Source organism: Phacochoerus africanus, chromosome 6 (genome assembly GCF_016906955.1).
Source record: "Phacochoerus africanus isolate WHEZ1 chromosome 6, ROS_Pafr_v1, whole genome shotgun sequence".
NCBI classification, from domain to species: domain Eukaryota; kingdom Metazoa; phylum Chordata; class Mammalia; order Artiodactyla; family Suidae; genus Phacochoerus; species Phacochoerus africanus.
In genome coordinates, this window is record NC_062549.1 from 56,226,576 (window position 1) to 56,245,627 (window position 19,052).

Here is a 19,052-nt window from a genome sequence, read left to right on the forward strand (position 1 = left end):
TAATAAAATTTCAAAAAAATTTTTTTTAAAAAACGGATTTTTCCCCGAAATTCTAAACTGCTTTATGTAATTTTTTAAAAGAAAAATCTCTTATACATAGGGGGTTCCCGTTGAGGCTCAGTGGGTTAAGGACCTGATGTTGTCTCTCTGTGAGGATGTGAGTTCTATCCCTGACTTCACTCAGAGAGTTAAGGATCCCATGTTGTGTAGGCTGGCAACTATAGCTCTAATTTGACCACTGGCCTGGGAACTTCCATATGCCACAGGTGCAGCCATAAAAAGAAAAAAAAATCTTTTGTACATATTGGTAATTGTGTTCTCCCACCCTTTCTCTATAAACACTTTCCATATAACCGAATATATAACTGAATTCAATTAAATCAAAATATCAAATTGTTATAATCATTCTCAATTTCCAGAAGAGTAATCATTGGCTATAACATGAACAGCTGTATATTGCCAAAATATTTTCCAGTGGTACCAGTTACAAAACCATTGTCATTAGCGACTATATAAAAGCAGAAAAACTAAAGCTATAGAGGAAGAAGTCAGCCATTTATCTAGTAGACTTCAAATCAAGAGCAATGGAATAGAGCTAATTATTAAATTAGTTGATGCAATAAATTTCATTCCTAACTCTTCTCATGTTGGTCAAAAAGAATAACTCATCCTCTGTGGTTTTTTTTGTTTTTTTTTTTTCTGGGTTGTATTTAGGTCCAAAATCATGGGCTTGAACCAATTATTTTACTTGTATATAATGAAATTTGGAACACACACTAAGGGATCTATAAGTTCCTTCCCAAACCATATATTCATAATATTGGGACTTTTCTGTTTATAGATATTACAAATGTTCAGCATAAAAATATTAAAACATAAGCAAAAAAGAAAGTCCATCTTTAGCCCCAACAACAAGAAAGCCCCTTGGTTCATATTTTTTGTTATGTCCTCAAAACTGTTCTTTGTGGGAGTTCCCATCATGGCTCATTGGAAATGAACCTGACTAGTAATCATGAGGACTGGTGTTTGATCCCTGGCCTCACTCAGTGGGTTAGGGATCTGTCATTGCCTTAAGCTCAGGTGGCAGATGCAGCTCAGATCTGGTATTACTGGGGCGTAGGCCAGCCACTACAGCTCGCATTCAATCCCTGGCCTGGGAGCCTCCATATGGGGCAGGTCCGGCCCTAAAAAGACCAGAAAAAAAAAAAAAAAAAAAAAACCTTTTCTTTGTGTATATGTATACTCATTTTAAAATATGGAATCTACTGTAATACTGTTTTCACTATGTTTGTTTTTCCCACTTAATATCTCCTGAGCATTTTCCCATGCTAATGAGTATTCCTCAATGACATCATTTTTAGTGGCTATATTAAAATGGGTATATCAGAGTTCCCATCGTGGCTCGGTGGAAACAAATCTGACCGTCATGCATGAGGACACAGTTTCGATCCCTGGCCTTGCTCAGTGGGTTAAGGATCCAGCGTTGCTGTGAGCTGTGGTGTAGGTCACAGATGCAGCTCAGATCTAGCATTGCTGTGGCTGTGGTGTAGGCCGTCAGCTACAGCTCTGATTGGACCCCTGGCCTGGGAGCCTTCATATGCCAAGGGTGTGGCCCTAAAAAAACAAAACAGAATAAAATAAAATAAAATAGGTATATCATTACTTACTCTTTTCCCCATTATTGGACATATATAAGTAATACACAGATCTGCGATGAACATCCTAGTATCCATTTACTTAGAATAAATTCTAGAAGTGGAGTAGCTAATATATGGACCACCAAGAATTTTGACATGTATTGCCAAATCGTTGTAAACTATAACCTCCTAAAGTGTTGTAATTCACAGCCTATCATTACTGTATAGAAAAGTGTTTACTTCCCCACTTGATAGCGAGGAATTGTATCTCCCAGATGTCCTAAAGCAGGTCTATGTAGGTATATTCAAATTTCTTTTCAGAAATCAACAAAATCTGTCTCCTTTTATACCTTAGATTGCTTAGATATATAAAAAGTTTATCTCTAGCTACTCTCTTTGACCGTTTTTTTAATCTCCTATTGTAGTTTAGTCTAAGTTATTAACACAGCAGAGATCATTTCTGAGGTCCTACTTTGGTAATGGCAGCTTAAGACTCTGGAGAAGAAATGTTCTTTCATAATGACTTTCTCTGTCTTCTATTTGACAGGCCACACCCCCCGTGACCATTCCGGGATCGGCCAAGTTCACCCCCAATGGCAGTAGCTTCAGCATTTCTTGGCAGTCGCCTCCAGTTACCTTCACGGGCATTCCTGTAAGTAGAAGAACAAAAAGTCAGAAATCTGGTCAAAGCCAAATGTTAATTTAGAGAACCAGTTGTAGAAACATGCAAGAAAAAGACAAAAATCAGAATGCCAGAAGTATTCTTTTCTTTTCTTTTTTTAAAAATATTCGTAAACTCAGCAAGGAATCTCGTGGTCCAGCAGGACCAACTTCTCTATAAAAAGGTATTGTGACTGGAAGTTTAGAAATGAAAAGATAGTTTCAACTGTTGGATAAACAACTTGTTAGAAATACATGGAGATTTTTTTTGTGGGGGTGGTGCATTTGTATGTTTCTGAAAGACTTTATAAAATTAATAGCTGAACCCAGACCCTGATTGTCAAAAAGACCCTATATGTAAATGGCATTTATCATTATGAGTAACTTTCTAAAATTTGACTTTGAAATTATTGTTGGTGAGTATGTTGTTCTAAAAGTTCAAATGATGGGAATTGAAATCACTTTTTTTTTCTTCCAAAGCCTGAATAATCCAGGCTGATGGGTAATTTGCAAATAAATGAGTGCTGGAATATGCCATTCATTGGGTGTAAGTAGTATATACGAATTGATTTGATGTATTAAATGATGACTGTCTGAAAACTTATCATGAATTTATTTGATTCTTAACTAGTCATTTAAAAAGATACGGAGTATTTTATAGCTTATCACAGAATATTCATAGACCCCCACACTGCTGATGCTCGAAGGGGTTTATAACTCCCGATAAGGTTCAGAAAGTGGCTTATGATAACAGATATTAACCTGATTTTCTGCTTTCCACCCCTCTCCCTAAGGACCTCACAAAAGCTTCTTATTGCAACCGCTGGCAACTCCCAGAGGTTTCTAGCAAATACTAAGGCCTCCTGTGGAGCTGATAAAAATGAAAGTGGCTCAATCAATTATGCTGTACTCTGTCAATGAATATTTATTAAATTCCCTAAAGGAATAGCCAACAATAAAAAGCATCCTGCTGGCAGCAGTTTGAGAATTTGTGGCTTCCAGAAAATACTCCCAGAATTAGATTTTTAAACAGTATCGTGGATCTGGAGTAATTATGAAAGGGGCCTGCTTCACAAATAGTGGAAACTGCTGGTTTTCAGAGAGCAAGAATATGATGAATGACCTTGTCAGTAAACATTAAAAAAGAACAGCTTAGACTTGTAGGTATTAGTTTGTTTCTGGTAAGAACAATGATTCCCATGAGGTGGGTGTCAGAGAGAGGTAAACAGTCAGCCCTTAGGGCAAACTTTTTTTTTTTTTTTCTTGGATAGACATAAAAAGACCCAGAGTGGCTCTCAGTATGACATTTGAGATAACCCTTTTAACCCAGAAAGGGCAGTTACAGTCACAGAATTACAGAGACCTGCTACTCTGTATTTTTTGTTTTAAGGGCCGCACTCGTGGCATGTGGAGGTTCCCAGGCTAGGGGTTGAATTGAAGCTGTAGCTGCCGGCCTACACCACAGCCACAGCAACGCCAGATCCGAACAGAGTCTATGACACAGCTCATGGCAACATCAGATCCTTAACCCATTGAGCGAGGCCAGGAATCGAATCCATGTCCTCGTGGATACTAGTTGGGTTCATTAACTGCTGAGCCACGATGGGAACTCCAAGAAACCTATCACTCTGAATTCTGTTCATTCCTGCCTTTGATTTGAGCAGAATTTTCAAGAGCATACCCCATAATGCTCCTCTGGTATTTAGAACAAGAATAGGGATTTTCTGTCATGGCTCAGCGATAACGAAGCCTAATAGTATCCATGAAGACTCAGTTCAATCCCTGGCCTCGTTCAGTGGGTTAAGGATCTGGCGCTGCCGTGAGCTATGGTGTAGGTCGAAGATGAAGCTTGGATCCTGTGTTGCTGTGGCTATGGTGTAGGCGGGCAGCTGCAGCTCCAATTGGACCTCTAGCCTGGGAATTCCCATATGCCACAGGTGTGGCCATAAAAAGAAAAAAAAAAAAGAATAAATAATACAACCCCGTTCAGACTTCTTTTCAAATTACCTCTGTTATCGGCCAAAGTGGAAAAATTTTCCCTTTGGTTTTATTAATTAGTTTCCTTCAAAAGAATAGTGCCATGGATCTGAATGGTTTTGCACCAGCTCCATGGCCTCCAAGGTTCCTAAATGTCTTACGCTGTAGGATACCCTCCTGTTTGTTTTTCAACAGTAAAATTTTAAAATGCTTCTCTCTCTGGATACTGTGGATATCTCTCTCCAGATCGCAAGGCTCTAGATTTTTCAGAGCCCCTAATGTCACTCTCAATTGACTACCAGAGACAGAATGGACTAGAGCTTTGACAGAAAGTACATAGAGTAGCTGGGTTAATGGGTTAATCAAGTATCCCACTAAAGTCCTATGTGAGCTTCTCATTTATTCTTCCATCAGAGAATTCCCAGTCTATCTGCTCTTAGACTGCTTTAGCAGTCAAGCCTGCCATTGCTATTCAAAAGTAAAAGTAAGTGGGGAGTTCCTGTCGTGGCTCAGTGGTCAACAAACCTAGCTAGAATCCATGAGGTTTTGGGTTCGATCTCTGCCCTCCCTCAGTGAGTTAAGAATCCAGCATTGCCATGAGCTGTAGTGTAGGCCACAGATATGGCTTGGATCCCATGTTGCTTCGGCTGTGGTGTCGGCTGGTAGCTGTACTTGGATTCAACCCCTAACCTCCATGTGCCGCGATTATGGCCCTAAAAAGCAATAATAATAATAATAATAATAATAATAAAGGTAAGTGGATGGAGGGAGCTGCATTTCTCAAGGCTCTTGTTTCATTCTAGAAAGAAGGCAAGAAGCCTGACTATTGGAAATTCCCATGTGCTGCAGTGAGTTAACAATCCAGCATTTGCAGCTGTGGCGCAGGTGGCAACTGTGGTGTGTACCGTGTGGGTTCGATTCCTGGCCTGGGAAATTCCACATGCCTCAGGTGCAGCAAAACAAACAAAGAAACAAACAAACAAAAATTACTACTGAAAATGCTCTTCCAGTCCCACTCCCTATCAGTGCTTTTTTAAAAAGTGTCAGGGTTCTTGTCCTGGCTCAGTGGAAGCGAATCTGACTAGTTAGTATCCATGAGGACGTAGGTTCAATCCCTGGCCTCAGTGGGTTAAGGATCTGGCATTGCCATGGGCTGTGGTGTAGGTCACAGACATGGCCAGCTGGGATCTGGCATGGCTGTGGTATAGACCAGTGGCTCCAGCTCCGATTCAACCCCTAGCCTGGGTACTTCCATGTGCTGTGAGTGTGGCCCTGAAAAGACCCTAAAAAAGTATTTGTTTGTTCTCTACTCCCTTCTTCTGGGGGTTGGATCTCACAGCTCCACAGCATGCAGCCATAGGACTGTCACATGTCCACTGACAGGGTGCCAGCAACCATCCCTGAATCCTCCAGGAGTGCTAGTCCTGCCCCTAGAAGAGGGGAGCTGACTCTAAGAACATGTGAATCCCCATGTCCTAAATTCATGTCATAGAGTTTTCAGAAAGAAGCTCTAAAAGTTTAATATCATAATGGTGGCCTCAACTGTCTCCACACCGAACACCAGAGCAGTTGCCATTTCATTAAATCCCCTTTAAAGAACACATCTCTCGTTGTACTCCAAAGCCAGACACCATGAGGCTGTCTTTGCTTTGGGAAGGTTTTCTTTGCTCCCAGGTCTTTGAGACCCAGTATTGAAGAGGGGATCCTTTGTACGCTTCTAAGAAAGTAAGAAAAAAATCTCCTTCTGAGAAATCCCAAGGTTTGCAGGATTTTATTTATTCATTTGCCTACACCAGGCTTTTTGAATTTGGAGCTTTAATAAGTTCCCTGGGTAAGACCTGATCCCGGAGGTGTGTAGCCTAGAAGGTCGATCTGCATATTCACAGATGAAACTGCAGGTTCAGTCTTTTCCAGCTGAAGGCTGTGGGCATGGGTGTGGGGAAAAGACATTCATTAATTATTGCTTTCTTTGACCTGTTTTTCCCCAGTGATCCCATCTTTTCTTCTAATTATTTCCATTTCTTTCCCTGTCTTTTCATGGCAGAAAGCTGAGAGGTCCTGGCTCCTGTGTTAGTCTGTTCCAACTGCCATGACAGCCTCAGTGGCTTAAACGAACCGCATTTATTTGCTCCCGGTTCTGGAGGCCAGAAGTCCCAGATCCATGTGTTCGCTGATTCAGTTTCCAGTGAGGACACGGTTGCTGGCTAGTCGGGGGCCAGCTTTTCACTATGTCCTCACATGGCCTCTTCTATGGGAGGATGGGGGTGGAGAGAGAGAGTGCTCTGGTGTCTCTTCTTGTAAGGACACTAATCCTATCGGATCAGGGTCCCAGCCTCTTGACCTCATTTATCCTTCACTACTTTCTTAGAGGCCCCATCTAAACCACACTGAGAATTAGGGGTTCAACATATAAATTTGGGGGGCTTGAGGGTGGGGGCACATAATCCAGTCCAGGAATTCCCATCATGACTCAGCGGTAACGAACCTAACTAGTATCCAGGAGGACGTGTGTTCGATCCCTGGCCTCACTCAGTGGGTTAAGGACCTGGCATTGCCGTGAGCTATGGTGTAGTCACAGACACAGCTCAGATCCCGAATTGCTGTGGCTGTGGTGTAGACCAGCAGTTGCAGCTCTGACTTGACCCCTAGCCTGGGAACTTCCATATGCCGTGGGTGCGGCCCTAAAAAGACAAAACAAACAAGCAAACCAAAAAAAAACCCCAAACCCAGTCCATAACAGTGCCCCATGTAAGCAAGTAGGAGCTACTCAACCTGCTATCCAAGGGCCACTCTGGAGGCTTCAGGCTGAGAGAGACTCTCCACAGCTGAAATTGCCGTGCTTAATTGTTAGCTGTTAAGCTGTTTTGTTTTTTTAACACTTTGATGGAGGGTTCAGAATCGTATGGTATGAGAGATTAAAACCAAGACAAGGGCCTTTTTTTTTTTTCCATGTGAGACATAGAATATCACAAAGAAGTTACTCCAACATATTTACAGAAGGACATAACATCTGTATTACTGCCCTGGTGTGAGGCAAATTGGGACTCTGGCATTTACAAGCTGGGACCTTTAGCCAGTCACGTCACCCCCTTAAGCAATGGCTTCAACTCAGCTTCACTTCCACCACCGTGTATTGGTGTAGTGGGGTGTGTTTTTGTTGTTTGGTTGGGGTTTTGCTTTGTTTTGTCTTTTTTTAGGGCCCCACATGTGGCATATGGAGGTTTCCAGGGTAGGGGTCAAATTGGAGCTGTAGCTAATGGCCTACACCACAGCCACAGCCAACTCAGGATCCGAGCCACATCTGTGACCTACACCACAGCTCATGGTGATGCTGGACCCTTACCCCTGAGCAAGGCCAGGGATCAGACCCGCATCCTCATGGATACTAGTCAGGTTCATTAACCACTGAGCCCTGATGGGAACTCCTTGGTGTAGTGTTGAGCAGGATGCCTAGTGCTAGCTGACAAGATGGAGCACTTATGGGTATTGTTATCTGTGACATGTCTCTTTACTATAAAATAGGGTTCAGAGAAAGTGGGTTCTATTTGGGTCTGACTCATATGTATAACACCAGTGAACTCAACATGTGGGAAAAATGAGCCATGGTTTTTGCAGACTATAATTTAGAGTTCTTTAAACTCTTCTGAGGTTCCACCTAATCAGGAAATAAATTACAGACCTATAGCCCAGTTATTTTATTTGCTGAGAAATAATGCCAATACCCGCCATGTTTATTATATGCTTTATAAAACATGTCCCCAAATGGAACGTAAAAATGGTTAAGGAGTCAAACAAATAGCTATGGGATGTGGAGGCCACTGGGAGAGAGAGCCAAAATCATGCTTTCTGGGGCCTTTTTCCAGGGCACACATCATTTTGCATGGAGGATGGAATAGGGCACTGGGCTGGGCTTTGACACTATTCAGAACCAAGTACCAAAGCCAGCTGGTGTTAGACAGCCCATGTTCAAATCCTGGGTCTGCCATGTACTGATTCTGTGGCCTCAGCAGCTTCCATAACTTCTCCATTCCCTGTCTGTAACGTGGGAGTAATGGCAACTATACTTAATAATTAAGGGAGTTCCCGTTTTGGTGCAGCAGAGATGAATCCGACCAGTTTCCATGAGGAGGCAGATTCAATCCCTAGCCACACTCATTAGGTCAGATATTCAATGTTGCTGTGAGCTGTGGTGTAGGTTGCAGACGTGGCTCGGGTCCCGCGTTGCTGTGGCTCTGGCGTAGGCTGGCAGCTACAGCTCCGATTAGACCCCTAGCCTGGGAACCTCCATATGCTGCAGGAGCGGCCCAAGAAATGGCAAAAAGACAAAAAAAAAAAGAGTAATCCAAGAGGAATGGAGAAAAAGAGACCCTCCCCATTCCAACTAAGAGGCAGGGGCACGAGGAGACTAAACACACACTCTGGCGTCAGGGAGAGCCCTGATCCTTACAAGTTCCATGACCCAGGGGAAGTTACTTAACCTCCCTGAGCTTGGCTTCCTCATCCATAAAATGGGACCAGTAGAAGGTGCTCATCATACAGTATAGTCATGGAAAGTAAAGCTGTTGTCTGCGACCCTGGCACATAGTAGGTGCTCAGTAAGTAAGACGAGGGTGATGTTTGTTCTTGATTTGCTCAGGCTCTTTGCTTCTTGCCTTTATCCCTCTCTGGGACCCAGAGTCTGCCATATGGACGTCTTATCCAAAAAGCCATTTACGTATTGGCAGTGAATGATCTAATTGCATAAACAGAAAGCTGAGGTCCCCATATGTGTTGCCACTGACAAGCTGTATAATTTTAATAGAGACCTCTCATAACCTCTCTAGACATTTTCCTTTCTTTAAAGAGAGATCAGGTGGCTCATGGGTTAAGGACCCGGCATTGTCACTCTTGTGGTGAGAGTTCAGTCCCTGGACTGGGAACTTCCATGAGTGCAGGCACAAAAATTTTTAAAAAAAGAAAAGAAAGTTCACTGAGGCTTGGAACAGGAGTATGCTTTAAGGTTTAAAATATTATCCAAGTGAAAATATGTCACTATGGGCAACTCAGAATGCAAAGATGGGAAGTCATGAAGATGCATGAAGTATGCATTGTAGGAGTTCCCCTTGTGGCTCAGCAAGTTAAGAACCTGACATAGTATCCGTGATGATGTGGGTTCAATCCCTGGCTTCGCTCAGTGGATTCAGGATCCGGTATTGCCACAAGCTGTGGCACAGGTCACAGATGCAACTCAGATCTGGCATTGCTGTGGCTGTGGCATAGGCCAGCAGCTGCAGCTCCAGTTCAACCTGGGAACTTCCATATGCCACAGGTTGGGCCATAATAAGAAAAAAAATTAAAGATAAAGTATCCATTGTTGCTAGCTGTTTTCTGTTGGGAATGTGTTTAAATCTTGCTATGACCATCACCCCATCCATTTAACGTGTGGTCTCTGTACAGGAAGCACTGCATCTCCCGGTCTAATGGTCAGGTACCACTGCCCACGTGGCAAAGGCTAAAGAGATGCAGGGTGAGGAGAGCCTTCCCCGTCAACTTTGTTTTCCATGTGCTTCCCAGGTGTCACCAACTCACAGTCACCCAGTGGGCACAGGAGAGCAGAGACAGCACACTCACACCGTCTTGTCGTCCCCGCCCAGAGGGACAGTCAGCCTGAGGTAGGACTGCTTGAAACACCACCTGCCTGGTCTCCAGGGAATTAATCGAAACCAGAAAAACATTGAGGGAAAGGGAAACCAGAGATACAATCATCCATAAGATTTCCCTCGAATGGATGAACCACCCTTTCTTTTGTTCCTTGCTTTTCCCCATCTGTTACCTATTAAAGAATATTTGTGGAGTTCCTGTTGTGGTACAGCGGAAACGAATCCGACTAGGAACCATGAGGTTGTGGGTTCAATCCCTGGCCTTGCTCAATGGGTTAAGGATCCGGCATTGCCGTGAGCTGTGGTGTAGATTGCAAACATGGCTCAGATCTGGCGTTGCTGTGGCTGTGGTGAAGGCCGGCAGCAACAGCTCCAATTAGACCCCTAGCCTGGGAACCTCCATATGCCGCTGGTGCGGCCCTAAAAGGACAAAAGACAAAAAAAAAAAAAAAAAAGAATATTTATGGCTCAGCAGAAACATATCTGACTAGTATCCATAAGGATGCAAGTTCGATCCCTGGCCTCCCTTGGAGGGTTAAGGATCTGGTGTTGCTATGAGCTGTGGTGTGGGTCGAAGATTCGGCTTGGATCCCAAGTTTCTGTGGCTGTGGCGTAGGCTGGCAGCTACAGCTCCAATTCAAATGTTAGCCTGGGAACCTCCATATGCCACAGGTGAGGCCCTAAAAAAAGATTAAAAAAAAGAATATTTGTTATTTTTTCAAGGGAATAGTTTGTAGTAAGTTTTCTTGCAGAACAGATAACACCAATCATTCTTAAAGCCATGTTGCATTAACCTCTATATGGAATGAGCTGCAAGATCTAGCTTTGAATCTCACTCATGGAGGCCCTCCCCAGGAGCCCCTTAACCAGAATACTAGAGATCTGAGAAGCAAGAGAGCATTTGAAAGTACATATTTAAAAACCAGTAGTTGCTGTTGTGGCTCAGCAGGTGAAGAACCCGACATGGTGTCCGTGAGGATGCGGGTTCGATCCCTAACCTCATTCAATGGGTTAAGGATTCGGCATCGCCACAAGCTTCAGTGTAGGCTGCAGATTCAGCTCAGATCAAACATTGCTGTTGCTGCAGTATCGGCCTCAGCCACAGCTCTGATTGGACCCCTAGCCTGGGAATATCCATAAGCCACAGGTGTGGCTGTAAAAAGAAAAGAAAAAAAAAAGAAAAAAAAAACCCTTGAAAAAGAGTCACACTCTCTACTGGGGTTTCTTGCATTTTTTAAATTGTGTTACGAAGATGTCCAAATGAACAGGTCTACAAACGGCCCATTAGAAGCTGGAAGTAGTATAAGTACATATTCTCAGAGTTCAGTATAGTGGCTGTGACAACACCCAGCGCAGGTTAAAGTCTGAACCTAGAGAGAACCCCTGCTATACTTCCTAATTTTTTCTAGATCTTTCCAGGGATGTGGACCGCCCCCCTCCCAAAGAATGCCCATGGGGTCCCTCACACTGAGTACCTTTTCCTCGCCTGTCTTCCAGGAAGCCCAGGGGAGAGGGCAAAAAGTGCCGCAAGGTGTACGGCATGGAGAACCGCGACATGTGGTGCACCGCCTGCCGCTGGAAGAAGGCCTGCCAGCGGTTCACTGACTGAAGCCCCGGCCACCCGCCGCCGGGGCTGGCGTCCCAGACACTCCTGCCCTCGCCTTCCGCCGAGGGTTCTGGAAAGCGCTTTTCCTTCTGAACAAAACACACTTGAAGCCCAGGAAAAGCACTTCCAGGAAGCTTGGTGAAATTACAGCAAAAACATTCAAAATGAAAAGGTCACCGCCCTTACTGTTCTTGCTGAGAATCCATCCGACAGCAGCTGGAACTCTTTTTTTCTTCCTTGAAAAGCAAAGTCAACTGTTTTTTTTTCTGTTTGTCTTGGTCTGAAAACTGTGGGCTGCTGTAGCCACTGAACCAATCAAGCCCATTTTACCTAGAAAGGAGGCCTGTTTTGATAATGCCCTTTCTGAGATTTTTTTTTTTTTTTTTTACAAAATACATACATAAATAAAGGCTACACGTTACTATGTGACTTGGTAGCGTTTGTACAAAGAATGATACCTGCTCTCATTGTGAATAGTCATTTTCCTGTTCTCCATTGGACTTGTGGCAACAGTACACATTGTGATGCGTTGCCAGGAAGGGGCAGTGCTCTGGGCATCTTTTCTAGGTCTCCTTTGTTGGTTTTGTTTGGATGGATGGCCCCAAACTGAACCATGGTTAGAGCTGTTAGCTTGAAGGACCCCGGATGGCATCAGCTCGAAAAGAGATTGACAGTGGACATCACCAGCAGACTTCAGCGCCTGCTAAGTCCAGGACATCCCGCTGTCACTGTTGGGAAACGTCTGGGAGTCTCTGAGAGATGGCGCGGCCGGTTCTCTCCTGCCGCAGTGCAGTCAAGCCCTGGCACGCACCGCCATCAGGGTACGTCTGGAAGCTTCCTCCAGGGATGTGATGCCCTCCACAGCTTGGATCTCTTCATCACAGCTGACAGTTGTGGCCCGGTCCATGGCTCATCCGGCCTTCCCTCAAAACGCCACCGCTGACTGGTCTCAGAAAAGGCAGAGAACTACAGACTATTCCAGCAAATTTGCTTCAGCGCACAGCCGACACGTCCCCATCTGTTCAGAGAGTCATGTGAGGTCAACATTCACTCCGAGTGCACTTTTATGGGTTTTATGCTTTAGCATGTCTGGGAGATGGGTTCGTGAACGATAGAGATTATATGGGGAAAGGGAAGGTCCAAACCTTTATTTTTATCAAAATACTGGGTAAGATAGTCATTAAGAATTCGCTCAGAAGGAAATGCACAGGACACCAAAAGGAAAATGTGTTGGTATAGGAATCTCACAATTTAGTAGGACCAGGGCTTGCACTGTGTTCCATTGATTAGACTTTCTAGCCTGGTGTGTGTTTGTTTGTTTGTTTGTCTTAGTGGTAGTGGTGCAGGGACAGGGGAGTAGTTGTCAAGCCCTCTAAACAAGCTCATTCTCTAGCTACCCTACTGTTGATTGCCCTGCTAAAGTTACTTCTCCTATACCTATGCAAAGAAATAAGAGCACCTTATAGGATGCACTGTGTTGGGACGGGGGCCTAGGATCAGCCATAGGAATGCTAAATGAAATTGCACAGAGCAAAGTTTAATATATTTAGAGATTGTACATACACTTTTTTTGAAAGAGTAGAAAGAAGTCATCGAGTCATAACAGATCACCTTTTTTCTTTTTTTTTTTTTAATAAGCAAGGGAGAGAGAAGGAGGTTCTAGCATGTAACATCTACAATCTGTGCGTTCATATATTTTGGCAATTTTATTTTTTAAACTCTCACGTGACATTTTTAAACATTACTCCTTGAAAGAGATCCTATTTTCCTCCCTCGTTTATTTATTTTTTTTCTTTCAGAACAGTCTCTGCAAGAGAGCAGAGAGAGAGTGCTTCGCTGACTGTCACATTATGATTAGCCTTCAGTATAGCACCAGCTATAATGTATGTTTTAGCACTGATGAGCCTGGCCAGGAAAGGGTTTTGATTTTTTGGTTTTTTGGGTTTTTTTGTTGGTGGTGGTGGTGGTTGGTTGGTTTTGGCTGCCCCATGGCATATGGAGCTCTGGGTCCAGGGATCAGATCCGAGCTATAGCCGTGAACTAAACTACAGCTGCAGTGATGCTGGATCCTTAACTCACTGTGCTGGGGTGGGGATCGAACCCACCTCCCAGCATCCCCAAGACCCTGCCAATCCCATTGCACCACAGTGGGAACTCCAAGAAATGGTTTTTTTAAGTGCAAAAAGGTATCTTCATCCTCCCTCTCAGCCTGTCTTTTCTCCTCCCTGGTGTTCTGACATTTCCCCCTCAGGCACCTTGGTGATGCTGAGGGCTGGTCCCAGAGACCCTGTGCTGTGGCTGGATTGCCCAGTGGCCTTGATGAGTCCAGGGCTGGTCAGCCATTTGAGCAGGTTCACCGTGTGCTTAAATGACAGTTGGGGGTGCAATCTGGAGCAGAGGGTTTTCTCTTCAGCAAAGCTCCATGATGCTTGATCCTTGAATTAAGTCACTAACCAGAAGAAATTGAAGTGAGGAGGAGCTAGATCCATCTCCCGCTCCCCTCCCCAGAACTGTGGGACACAAGGAAGGAGAAGGGGTGGCTGTGAAGAAGTCCTGGAGCAAGACTTTGTGGCCCTGCCGCCATGGGTGCAGCCCAAGGCCGGGTCTGAGCTCTGGCCCAGCTGAGCCAAGATCAGTCTTTCCCCAGTGATTAGCTGATGCCTAGAGGTATAAGCAGAAGCATAAAGTTGAATGCGGCTTCCCTGGGCTTTCTTCTCCTTTCTAGAGCCTTCTTCACACACATTTTCTGCATTTCCCACCCATGAAGGGTACCTTTCTGCTGGCCAGCCGGGCACGCTGCATGCCCTCTTCTCTAGCTCCCAGGTGGACACAGACCCCCAGTACTTCCTGCACGCAGACATCCGTTCCCTGTACCAAGGCATGTAATGACTAGGGGATCACCAGGCTTCCCCTGGAGCCTAGAAGAAAAGGGATGAAACTTCTTGCGGGCCACCCAGAAAGCTGCAAATTGCAATATACAGCGATGATTGTAAACACTACATTTAAAAAAAAAAAAAAAAAAAAAAGGAGCGCTATTTTGTTATATTTTGGAATGAAGTGCCAAATGAAGCCCAAGTTTCATTTTATGCCTTCTCTGTGGTGCCACGTTCTTTTTTGTCTTCATTTGGCCCCAGGGGAGGAGGGAGGCAGGTGGAAAGGGAGGTCCCAGAGCAAAGGTGCTGCTTAATGGGAACACCTTCCATCCCTCAGAGACCCACCTGGGCAAAAGGAATGGCAGTTCAATGAGTGCTGGTCTCAAAGCCATTCTAAAGAAGGCATGTGGCAGCCTCTGACATTTCCCTTCCTGCAGAAAAGATGTCACCTTGCTCTGCAAAGAAGGCATTTCCTGGTGATGGACAGGCATTCTCCAGAGAGCTGCACAGCAGAGAGAGCTGGCTTATCAGGCATCAGTCATTTTAAACCTTAGTTCTTCTTGGAGGATGTGCGCCCAGTTTATGGGAGGCAGTGTGACCACCTGGAGGAAACACCTGGGTGGCAAGTGGGTGGGGAGCCAGAGATGAGATGCAGGAGGGCTGTGGACACCTGGCCCCGGCTCACTTTTTTAGTGCCGATTGGCCGGTGGTGACTATCCCTGGGCACCTCTAAGGGAGTTGCCGTCTTCCTGCCCTGACAGTGGCTGCTGGAAGCAAAGAAAGAGCTCCCTTGCAGGAGGCGCTCAGGCCACAGATGCAGGACTCCCGTGTGCTTCTCAGGTGGGCACAGACTGCTCCCTGACTCATTTGCTGCAAAGCTTCCTCCCTTGTTGGGCAAAAGGCGATGTCAGGAAGAGGGCAGCATGTTTCTGAGCAGGAATGTGCAGTGCCCCTTGGCAGCTCTGTGCACCAGCAGGGTGGGGGCCTTTTAGGAGAGGATTCCTTGTCTAGTAGGTAACTGTGTTGAAAACTTTCAACAGATGCCTGTTACAGTTTGTTACAGTCTCTTGGGCTTTCAGTTTCATGTATGTTGCAAAAGATTTCTGAAACGGACATGCCCTCTATCCCAATTTCAAGTTCACTTGAGTAGAAGTCGGCTGTCACAGGTGTCACATGAAGCCACACTTGAAAGCAGCCCTGGGTTCTGAATGAGCCAGCACTGCAGAACCCAATCCTGCCGTCACCTGACTTCAATGGAAAAGGAAAGCGCAGCATTCATTTGGGAATATTTAGAGAAGAGTGGCAAGGGTTGTGTGTATGAGAGAGATTACCTTGAGAATAGTAGCAGAATACTGTAAAAAAATATTCATTTCCTCAGGGAAAACTAAAGGGTATGTGAAAAATAGATCTGGAGGTTCCTAAGACTAGAAAGGCTTTTATTATCTCCAGCGTCTTTTCTAGCAGAACAGTTCTTTGTTTGTTTGTTTGTTTGTCTTTGAATGAACATCATAGCGTTTCAAGACAAATTGCCATGAACTGGACGGTACCGACTTTTTGAGGTGTGGAGGAATGTTCTATGAAACAGAGCAGTTTCTTTGTATCTTAGACCTAGTCTGAGGCTGACATCTGAACCGCAGTGCAGTCCCTCGTGGGTGTTCCCAGACTCACATCAGGCTGTTTCTGAATGTAGTTGTTGAGTATGACACCTTGGTGTTCCTTTTTATAATCAACTGGATGGACAGCTGGTTATTAGCTATCCGCAGAATTCTGTAGGTGAAGGACATGAAAGATGTGCATTTTGCTTTAATAGCATGTTAAGGAGCAAACTTCCATGGACATTTGTGGACAAGGTGCTGCTTTTCTTCATGACCCTGTAGAGTTTCTATTGACCACATCAACTGTAGCTCTGACCTGTATGAATGCAGGGAAGAATGTGTACATACAAATGAGTGGAAACAAAGCAGACATCATGAATATGGATGAGGACGTGGATCATTCTGGAGAATGCGCTGGGCCCACGGGTCAACTGGAAATTTCATTTCTCTTAAGAAAATAACCCAACCAGCGGCACACACGCTCTCCCCACCCCCGACCCTGTGGGGGTGCCTCCATAGCAGAACTGTTTCCTTCTGTCTTTTGCATTGTAGCTAGTCAAACCAGAAGTCAGTAAATACCATGAGATTAGCACTTCTAGATACCAATTGTGTCACTAAGTAAGGCACACCCATAGAGCAAGAAAGGATAAGATGTGTTTAAGACCAACTGGTTTGCTTCTCGTGACTGACTTTGAAAAAGCCCAGATCCAATGATATACATGCTTTAAAAGGTGTATCTATCAAAGGACCAGAAATGAAAATGGGAATTTTACTTCTGGTCCTGTTTTGTAAATAGTTCCTCTTTTTTTGAAGACAATCTCATGTTTTATAACTTTTCTTGTGAGTCTGAGAATCACAATGGCAATGTGTTGTGTCAAAATGTAATCTTAAATACAAGAATGATTATAACTTAATTTTCCAAATAAGACAAGAAATATACTGCTTAGGCTTCCACAATTCTGAGAGATGTGGCACTTTTATAATACGCATTAGTACTTAACTTCTCAAGTTAGCAGAACTGGAAATATTTTACAAGATGCAGTGTTTTGTAATCACAAAGAATATGAACATTTTGTGGGAAATGACCTTGGTTTTATACATTGTAGCTTATTTTTTAAAATACAATATTTTATCAGACAGGAAGTGTTAATAAGCAATTCCTGCTCTCCAAACAAAGGGCTATGCCTCTTTTAAACAAATGTTTTGATGCATATCTTTTCAGTCAATCCTCTGCAGCAAGGGTAGAAATGCAGATCGAATGGAAAGATTATTACAAGAGAATCAACATGACAACAGCTACTTTTATCATAATCAGATTGTTTTCAAAATATTTTGGAAAAAAAAAGATGCTTGAAGAATCATTGCTATACATCTTAAATCTTTAAAATGTTAATAGATATGCTTATAGGCAATGGGAGAACTCTACGTGTAAATTCTTTAGTGTAAAATGATAGATTCTGTCGCAAGGACAAGCTTATTGGTCAGCCTACTAGAACCACAAAGCTGCATTTAATTAACAAGTACTATTTGATGAAAATTTCTAAAATTGCGGTATGAAAGTCCAAAGAGAATTCTTAGGTGATCAGTAACATTTAAAATAATTTTGTCTTCAGCACTGACTAAATAACTTTCCTTTTATTATGAGAACAAGTGCTTGATTTTTCACCTGAAGAATTCATAGATATACAAATTTGAGATGAAAAAACTCACTGTATTCTCAAGGGCCAGAAAACAAGGAAGGGATCCATGGAAAGTTTATTAGCCACACAAATAATTCTGAGCTTTGCCAAAACCATTTCATAATGCCCTAGTTTTTTCTAGCCCACTCACTGTTAAAGCAAGAAAGCTTCTTTCTAAGATTTTAGTCATTCAAAAACTGACTAATTAGTGAAGTATTCAGATAACATCAAAAGAAAAGCTGAGACAGACCCATCGGGCAACTCCTATGAGATGGTCGGAGGGTCACTCAGACTTTGCTTTCAAATAAGCTTTAGAATCTGCATACATGAGGACTAGAAATGCACAGAGTTAGGGAAAAACATGTACAGCCTTATCTCTGAGATGAGGCAGCCTGCAACTCTGTCTTCATTCTCTTGGAATATCTATTGTTGGCATTAAAGTTCTCAAGAAGTATTTATTGCTGCATGGTTTTGAACCAAAAGAGTCTTGCTTCATACTTAAATAGAAGCCTCCTAGTGGTATATAGTAGATGCCTTAGAAAGACCAGGCAGATTCTGTAAATGAACGATTCAGATCAGGCAAAAGAAGGACATTAGAGAATGGCGGAGACCATAATGAACCAGAGAACGCATGCCCCATTTCAAGAGGGGACCTTGCTCTAGACAATCAGAACCATGCAGAAATCAGGCCCCGGGCTGCTAGACCTTCTGACTTGGAAATAGGATGGCTTGGAAATATTAAGCTAAACTCAAATTCTTGGCCAATACTGTGCAGACCAAAGAGAACCTGTACATGGGCAGATGCAGCCTTTGGCCTCCAGTTTTAACAGTTGGGAAAAGCAGATTTCACCTTCCATCGCCATCAGGTCAAGCTCTTCCATCAGCCCCACAAACTCACACATTGACACTGGGCAACTAAAATCATAGCAGGGCAAGAAGTCACATCTCCCCAAAAATCATTCTTATGGAAGACTTGAATATAAAAAGACAATACCCTTAAACTAACCTTGCCTCTGATCAAAATATAATGAAGTGTTATCCAACTCTCACTCTGCCTCCTGGCATGCCCAGGCCAGGCCCAAAGCACTGAATGACTGTAATCCTAACTTCCTCCCTCTTTTTGCTACCGTGACCACTGTGATGAGGGCCTGGCAAAGAGCAGCCTTGTACCTTGGGAAAAGGCAACTGGGAGCCCCTGCAGTTTGACACAGCACACGCTGCCTCCTTGTGCCAAAGCCCTTGGCCAGCCCCTCTGCACCCCTTCCCACTCCATCCTGCCTCTCATGCCAGGACAAAATTTCTGATGTTCCACCTCTGACATGGCAAAATCCTTGCTTTAGAACTGGTAGGTACGTAGGTATTTTAAAGTGTCCACTAACCACAAAA

At 43.9% G+C, this 19,052-nt stretch overlaps 1 protein-coding gene across 1 annotated transcript in view; it reads left to right on the forward strand.

Annotated features, from left to right (window-relative positions):
* ZNF704 (zinc finger protein 704) overlaps window positions 1-16,941 on the forward strand; it is a 266,656-nt gene extending 249,715 nt beyond the window's left edge. Inside the window, exons 7-9 of the mRNA XM_047783687.1 lie at window positions 2,185-2,289; window positions 9,828-9,925; window positions 11,411-16,941. Coding sequence (XP_047639643.1) covers window positions 2,185-2,289; window positions 9,828-9,925; window positions 11,411-11,522 — 315 coding nt within the window. The 3' untranslated portion in view covers window positions 11,523-16,941. The remainder of the gene's footprint in view (window positions 1-2,184; window positions 2,290-9,827; window positions 9,926-11,410) is intronic.
* The last annotated feature ends 2,111 nt before the right edge of the window (window positions 16,942-19,052 follow it).